This window comes from Tarenaya hassleriana, unplaced genomic scaffold (genome assembly GCF_000463585.1).
Source record: "Tarenaya hassleriana unplaced genomic scaffold, ASM46358v1 Cleome44, whole genome shotgun sequence".
NCBI classification, from domain to species: Eukaryota; Viridiplantae; Streptophyta; class Magnoliopsida; order Brassicales; family Cleomaceae; genus Tarenaya; species Tarenaya hassleriana.
In genome coordinates, this window is record NW_010967136.1 from 24,396 (window position 1) to 32,184 (window position 7,789).

At 46.3% G+C, this 7,789-nt stretch overlaps 1 protein-coding gene across 3 annotated transcripts; it reads left to right on the forward strand.

Moving 5' to 3' along the window:
• Positions 1 to 3,896: 3,896 nt before the first annotated feature.
• LOC104825291 lies at positions 3,897 to 7,789 on the forward strand. Of its 3 annotated transcripts, none has more exons than XM_010557591.2 (3): positions 3,897 to 4,615; positions 6,619 to 7,118; positions 7,499 to 7,789. In XM_010557591.2, the coding sequence occupies exons 2-3, from the start codon at positions 6,858 to 6,860 to the stop codon at positions 7,766 to 7,768; spliced, it is 531 nt and encodes a 176-aa protein (XP_010555893.1). In that variant the 5' UTR covers positions 3,897 to 4,615; positions 6,619 to 6,857; the 3' UTR covers positions 7,769 to 7,789. The 3 variants fall into 3 exon arrangements, with proteins under 3 accessions (XP_010555893.1, XP_019059488.1, XP_019059487.1); XM_019203943.1 differs by having other exon boundaries at positions 3,897 to 4,395; XM_019203942.1 differs by having other exon boundaries at positions 3,897 to 4,002.

Consider the following 7,789-nt stretch of genomic DNA (forward strand, 5'->3'; position numbering starts at 1 on the left):
GTGTAACCGAAATAAGAGATTTCGTGTTATACTGCTATATCGGATGAGCCTACAGGGTCACACACAGAGGAAAGGACGAATGCGCGAAAAGAGACGAGAAAATTCCGGTGGAGCGGAGGCCAGATCGACCGGTCTAGAAGGTCTGGACTGATCGGCCTCAGCTAACCCAGACCGATCGGTCTAGACGTAGACCGGTCGGTCCAGAGGTAACGTGTGAGGTCCGGAAATTGTTCCAGACCGATCGGATGGACCGATCGGTCCAGACGTTAAAAAGCTCCAGACCCTAGGGAGAGGTTTGGAGAGTGAAAAACCTAAGAGAAAGATCCCTGAATCCTTTGCGCAAAGAAGAAAGCGTTCTTCAGTCCTAGCAGACAAGTTCCAACCGTTGGAATCCTTTCCGCCGTGTGGATACGTGTAGAGGGTAAGGTATTCTTCCTGCCTACAGTGATCGGACGAACAGATCAATTGATACAGGCCCCGGATCGATTGAGGTAAGCGTTCTAATGTTTCTGCAAGATCATGCATGATAGGTTCTAGGGTTTCATCAAAATTTTTGTTTTGCATCCGCTGCGCAAACCCTAGAATCGATCTCTTAGGAATTAGATTCGCTCATGAGATCCCAGGAAAGCCCAACACATGCCGCTTGATGTCTGTGATTGTGTCTATTTTTTCCCCATCCTGCCCTATTAGATAGTGAATCTGATTGGCGGTTTTTCTTGCCTTGGTGACGTTGAAGAAGAATTTTGTATTCTTGTCACCGATTCCAGCCATTTCACTCTCGATTTTTGCTTGTAAAAAGTTTCCTCTGCTGCCACCAGCCGAAGCCATTTGCTTCTTGTTATTTTTTCCTCTTCGATTAGTTGTCCCGTAGGGTTTACCAACATTTGAGACTAAATGCTTTTGAGCGTGTCTCCCTCTATTTGGGCGCTTGCTGATTCCTCTGAATTCCTTTGCGTTCAACTGTTGTAGCGGTCGTTTCATAGCTTGTAGTGCTTTGCACAACCTATATTGCTTAGTTCCAGCTCCAATTGTTGACATTCACTTTTCTCGAACCAAGTCCTGGAACTGCGGGTGTTGCAGTAGATGATGAAAAAACTTGAATGGTCGTCGACGTCGATGTTGTGCCCCTGGGAAGTAGACGGTGCATGGACTATGATCCGATGGCCCTAGTTGACCGAAATTTGCATGTGTCTGGAAACCTTTCCCGCCAGCTTGAGTTTACCATTGCTCTATCCAACTTGACTGATAGTGGTTGTGTCGAGTTCAGGTTACACCACGTGTAATGATGTCTCCGATACGTAATGTCTGATATACCTGCAATGTCAACACAATATTCAAAATCCACCATACCTTGGGTTGAAACGGTGTTATCCGGAAAATCTGATCTGTCCGAGGTTCGAAGTATTTGATTGAAATCTCCAAGGATTATCCACGGTGAGTTAACCAGCGGTTGATATTTAGACATCTCAATGATATGTTCCCATAGCGGCCTGTGTTCTAGTACCAAGTTTCGTGCATATACAAAGGTAGAAGTGAAGGTCGGTTCTCCGTTTGTGCCACTAATTCCACATGTGACTGACTGATCTGTGCTTGAATATATCTGGACTAGCAAAGCAGGGTCCCAAACTAGCCATACTCTTCCACCGTTGTCTTGCTCATGGTTACAAAATCTTTTCCAATCCCTAGGAATGGCTGTATCTATCCGATCCGCGTTCTCCGGCCTAATGTGCGATTCCAAAATACTTCTAAAACGGTATTTTCCATCCAAAATCCAATTATGGACTGCTCTTCTCTTTATTTGGTTATTAAGTCCGCGTATATTCCAGACAAAAAACATGGTATCCGTTGATGGGGTTAGTGCTTCTTCGTGGCCTTTCGTCCACTACCTCTTCCCTTAGAGCTGGTTTTCAGGGATGCTGGTTTGCTGAATTATGATGTTGAGTTTATATTTTGCTCTTGCTGATTTGCGACAGTAGGGGCCGACAATACCTTTTGTTCAGCAGCTTGTAATAAGGACGATGTCATGGCTTCTATTGTTACTGATGCCAAGGGAAGTTGCGAGCCTGACGGTTTGGAATCAATAGACTGTGAGGGTAGGACCGCTGACTCGGTTGGTGTTTGAGGTTGAGGTTGTGGGTTATTTATGGGGGCATGTTTTTCTGGAGCTAAGACAATTGGCTCTTTCCCAGTTCTCCCTGCAGTTGGTGTTGTCGGATTTTGCCTCCTAGGCCTCCCTCTGATTTGGGGCTCTACATTTGCACTGTCCTTGGGGCAATATTTTGCACTGTGTCCGGTTTCTGAGCAAATATTACATCTAGATGGAAGCCATTCATAGGCCACTCTGATGTGACAGACTTCATCATTAGGCAGTCGCGCGACAATTTCTTTCGGAGGGGGGGATTCGACAGGAACATCAACAAAGATCCTGGCTTGTGATATGTCTTCCTTATCGGCAGTCTTCCTATCTAGATATAGAGGATTCCTTACGCTCGTCGCTAAGCGGCTGAGCCCTTTGACATTGTACAGCGAGGGCGGTATATCTCGGAATGCGACCCATGTAGGTATTGTGTGTAGCGGAGGATGATTCTGGTTCAGCGTTGGGCACCAGCTTGTAGCCACAATCGAGCACTGACCAATGTGCCAGATTTTACGTGTGAGAACAAAATCCTTTGTTTGCTGATCGGGGACTTTGAAGAGGAATCCTCCATCATCCAAACGTTGGACTTTAATTTTGCCCCCTTTTCTCGGCGAAATAGCGTTAGTTAGCCCAATGATACGTCCCATAGCCGCTGGTAGCCCATAGAAGCGACCGTAGATAAAATTCTCCCATTCTGAAAGGGAGTTCAGGATTGTTTCTTCCGGAATCTCCACTAGTGGGACACCAGAAGAGTGTGTTGAGGGAGTACCTAGCTTTTTGAGGAAGCAGAGGGAGGAGACCAGTCTTTCACTCCATTTTTGGCCCTGGTTGTCGTCGGTGGTCTTCTCAGGGACCTTGTTGTTGTCGGAGACCTGGTTATTTGGCTGTAGCGCAGCTGATTCACCCCTCTTCGGGGCTGTAGCCTCTGGTTTAGCCAGAGGAGGAAAGTTCTCGCTCGATAGAACCAAGCTAGGACACCGAGTGCCTGCTTGTCCTGTAGTGATGGGAGCAACTCCGATCGGAGAAGCCGGAGAGGACGAGGGATCGGAGAAAGTGAGTGACCCAGGAGATAGAGCAGGAGGAGAGAAAGAGGGAGGAGAGGGGAGGAGATTTGGGGGTTAGGGTATCCTCAGTGGCTTTGACCGGAAATACCGCTGGAGAAGAGTTTCGGGGTGGTGATAAGGGATGGGGGCCCAAAATTCCCGGCGACGGTGGCGCTGAGGCGGACCGGAGACGGGGGGCCATAGAACCCTGGCCAGGCCAGGAGACCCGGCCTAACTGATGGTGGGATGGTCAACAATAGGGTATAGGTGGCTGAGGTTTTGATGGTGATCTGGCGAATGGTGGTCTGATAAACGGCGATTTGTGGCGGTGGCTAGGGTTTATTCCTCCGTCGGCAGTGGGCCGACCAAGGGGGAGAGAGAAGTCTTCATGCCCAAGATGAGTTACTTTCAAATTGATAAACTCGTGCACCTCTATAAAAGCCTACATTTGTAATGATTTTCATTTAGATTAATGCATTCTTTTCATTATTTAATCTGTATATACAATGAAATGGGTAGATTACCGATTAATGCATTCTTTTCATTATTTAATCTATTAGATCGTGTATGGTTTTATTAGTACTCGTAATGAATCAAATTTGTTATTGTGTTGGATGAACATTTTATACTTTAAACTTTTCAAAGAATGCATTTTTTTCGAGAAAGATATTTATTTATTTTTAATCATCCACTATTTGAGAGAAATATGAAATAATTAACCAACAATGACGTAGCGATTGTGTTGGTGGGTAGGAAAAGTAGGTCGAACTCCTCCAGTGGCGACTACGATAGCGACAGGGCTCCATCGTCCGGCCAAGCCAGGTAAGTCTCCTTCTTTGTCGACCAATGGGTTGGCGAAGAAATCTTCCGCCTATCTTACCTACCCCTCGGCCTTCTCCACCGATTTTGGACCCATTAGGGCACCATAATCCCTAACCCCCTTCGCCTCCCACTCTTCGCCGCTCGTTTTCCCGTCTTAGGGATTGAGCTTCACCGACTCCGCCCCATTCTCCCTCCTCTTCACAGCAACTTCCCACGATTTTCACTGCCATAAACCCTAGTACTCCTCACTTCTCAGTTTCTGACTTCCCACCACTCCAATCCTCCCCATCCCCTCCGATCCATAGCTCGGAGAAGATTTCCCAGCCCTCCACTACTGACTATGGGGCCAGCTCTGGTTCTCCCAAGTCAGGCTTGGTCTCTGACCTTACTGAGGTAATCCCTCATCCTACTCAGTCTCCTTCTACTGCTGGCCCTAGTAGCTCTCTCTCTCAGGCTACTCAGCCTGTACTTGAGTTCCCCTGCCCTGCGGCCCAACAACATTCCCCTGCGGCTACGGAACTGCAATCCAAATCTCTATCGAAACCGAAACCCCAGGCTCCGATCACCTGGGCAGCCAAGTTGCGTGGACCGAGAAACCAACTTACCAAACTTGGTGAGCCTGTAACCTCCCCGAATGGTATTCCCAGAGTAAAGATCCCCAATGCTGTGGTAGAAACTGGTATTAGACAGATGCAAGACTTTGTTGTCTGTACTTTCTATGGAAAGATTCCTAGGATGTCGAAAGTAATAGCTGTACTCAACCACTTGTGGGGGAAGGAAAGAAAACTAGAAATTCATGTAGTGAATGAAAGCTCCTTACTGGTCAGAATTCATTCATCCCGAATTAGACAGGCAGTACTGAGCCAAGCGCTCTGGTATGTCGGACCAGACGCTTTGTTTGTGCGTGAATGGTCTCCAGATTTCATCAGGAACCCTCCTTCAATCAAGTCAGCCCCGCTTTGGACGCATCTGACCAATGTACCTTTTCACCTCCTTATTTCAGAAGGAATAAGCTATATTGCAGGAGCGATAGGTAACCCGATCTCATATAGACCGGTATCTAGTATCAAGTCTGTTGATGTGAAGATAGACATAGATCTTACAAAAGAACTTCCTCGAGAGATTGAGATTGAGCTTGAGGATGGCTCAGTGGAGCTGATCAATGTTCTGTACCACTGGGTTCCTCCAAGATGTTCTCACTGCAAGGAGCTTGGGCACAGTGAAGATTCTTGCAAAACCAAAGCGACACCCCCACTACTTAACCAGGCTCCCCCTCTCGGGAACACCAAGCGGTTAGTCAAACCATCACTAAACTTCCTTGCCAACCCACTAACCCATCTCCTACAATCCCAACCAGGCCTCTTCCCTCTCTGGACAAAGGGAATCCAAACCTTTCATCCCATGACCAAAGCCAAGAGCAACCCGACCCTGCTACTAAAACCTCATCCATCCCAGTTTCAAGTCCTAACAATACCCAACTCACCATAACACCATCTCCCACTCCCACCAATTCTACACCCATAGGCCCTGATTCCCCACCTATACCGAAAGAACCTGAGCAACGATCCCCTGACCAAGTCACCAAAATTTCTGAGCCTCTCACACAATTGGCTGCCCGTAAGCTACCCTTACCCGCCATGGCGGGGCAAACCTAAGACGACCTAAGTTATGTCTGTCTTTTTTTGGGATATAAGAGGTCTAAATGACCCAAGGAAACATGTAGCTATCAAAGAGCTATGTCGGAAAAGCTCGCTGTTTTTTGGGGCCATTCTGGAGACCCATGTCCAGACGGCCAACAGATCAGACATTTTGGAGAAGATTGGAACGCAATGGCAATGCGTGGATAACTACACAGAAGATGATGATGGCGGAATTTGGATTTTAGTCAATCCGACAGTTTTGATAACTCAGATTTTGAAATGCAGACAAGCAGTCACACTTCTTTTGAGCCCGGGAAATACCTTGTCGTTTTTTCTGACTGTGGTATATGCATCCAATCTGGCCAATGAGAGGATAGTATTGTGGGATCATATCCGAGAATTGCATCGACGATATATTACGTCTGAAGCACCGTGGATCATTTGTGGGCACTTTAATGACATTCTATTCCCCTATGAACACTCCTCAGCGACCTTTACCACCCATACGCCAACCATGACCAGATTTCTCAACCTAGTATATTCTATCGGTGGCTTTGACCTTCCTCATCAGGGACATTCATTCACATGGTCTAACAAACAACCCCAAAATCCGATAGCCAAGAAACTTGATCGTGCCTTGATCAATGAAGCTTGATTAACCACCTTCCCTCACAGCCATGCAACTTTCCTCCCACCTCACCCTTCGGACCATTCTCTCTGTGTAATCACTCTACAACCTCAAACCAAATCCATCCCTAAACCTTTTAAGCTCTTTAACTTCATTTTGGATCATCTCTCTTTCCTACCCATCATTTCACTTTCCTGGCAAATGGCGGGACAACGAGCCTCTACACTATCGGAGCTCCACCACAAACTGAGGAAGCAAAAAATTCCTCTAAAATCTCTTTCTAAAGAAAATTACTGTGAACTGCAGGAAAAAGTTTCTAATTCACATGCATCTCTATTGTTGGCGCAGGAAAATGCTCTACGTAATCCCTCGAGTGCTTCATTTGAGGAGGAACAATAGTGCTGCAACGGTGGACACATCTTCGAGACATAGAGGAGAAATACTTGAAGCAACGATCAAGAGTGCACTGGCTACGTGTTGGGGATCAGAATTCTAGGTTCTTCTACAGATCTCTGCTGATCAGAAATTTCAGAAACACTATCCGTCATCTTATCGACTCGGATGGACAACGCGTTACTGATCAAGACATGATTAGCATGATGATGGTGGAGTACTATAAATCCATAATGGGACCACCTAGACAGGCACGTAGCTCCTCAAATCTATTATCTGAAATACAGGCCTTATGCCCAAGAGTTCCTACATATGTTCTTCAGCAAGCAGCAAGGCCATTCACTAATGCAGAAATCAGAGCTGCTCTACAGTCCATACCGTCGAATAAAACTCCGGGCCCGGATGGTCTAACGGCGGAGTTTTATTTGAAGACATGGGACTTCTTGGGATTTGAGGTAATACAATCAGTTCAACACTTCCTAAATACCGCCTCTATGCCAAGGTCAGTCAATGCTACCTCTCCCTCGTTTTAGTGCCTAAAGTAGAGGGAGCAGAAAAGCTAGGGGACTTTAGACCGATCTCCTGTTATAATACACTGTACAAAGTGATCAGCAAGCTATTGGCAAGTAGACTGAAACTAATCATAGAAGCGGTAGCTCCCCGAAACCAATCAGCTTTTGTACGGGGTCGGAGCATCACTGGAAACTGTCTACTTGCAGCAGAGATTTTAGAAGGATATCATAGGAGAAACATCACTCCGAGAACTACGTTCAAATTGGATATAGCGAAGGCATTTGACTCCATTGAATGAGACTTCTTGATAGTTGTTTTGCAGGCCTTGGGCGTTCCTGAATATATCTTACGTCCAATACAAGCTTGTATCTCCTCCACTTATTTCTCGGTTGCAGTGAACGGTGGTCTGTATGGGTTTTTTGCTGGGTCTAGAGGCTTAAGACAGGGATGTCCCCTCTCTCCCTATCTATTCATCCTTGGAATAACTGTCCTTTCATCAATGCTTGATGTTGCAGTAGCTGAGAATCAACTTGGTTACCATCCAGGTGTTGGTTTAGTGCTCTATGATGTACTGTTTATGAGCTTTATTTAGATACATTTGATGTATTGATAC

What these genes read in the sequence shown, in the direction of transcription:
- LOC104825291 (XM_010557591.2), top strand. Translation starts at nt 6,858, where the DNA reads ATGATTAGCATGATGATGGTGGAGTACTATAAATCCATAATGGGACCA. An exon ending in GGGACTTCTTGGGATTTGAG is followed by an intron (nt 7,119 to 7,498) that starts GTAATACAATCA and finishes GTTGTTTTGCAG; the next exon opens with GCCTTGGGCGTTCCTGAATA.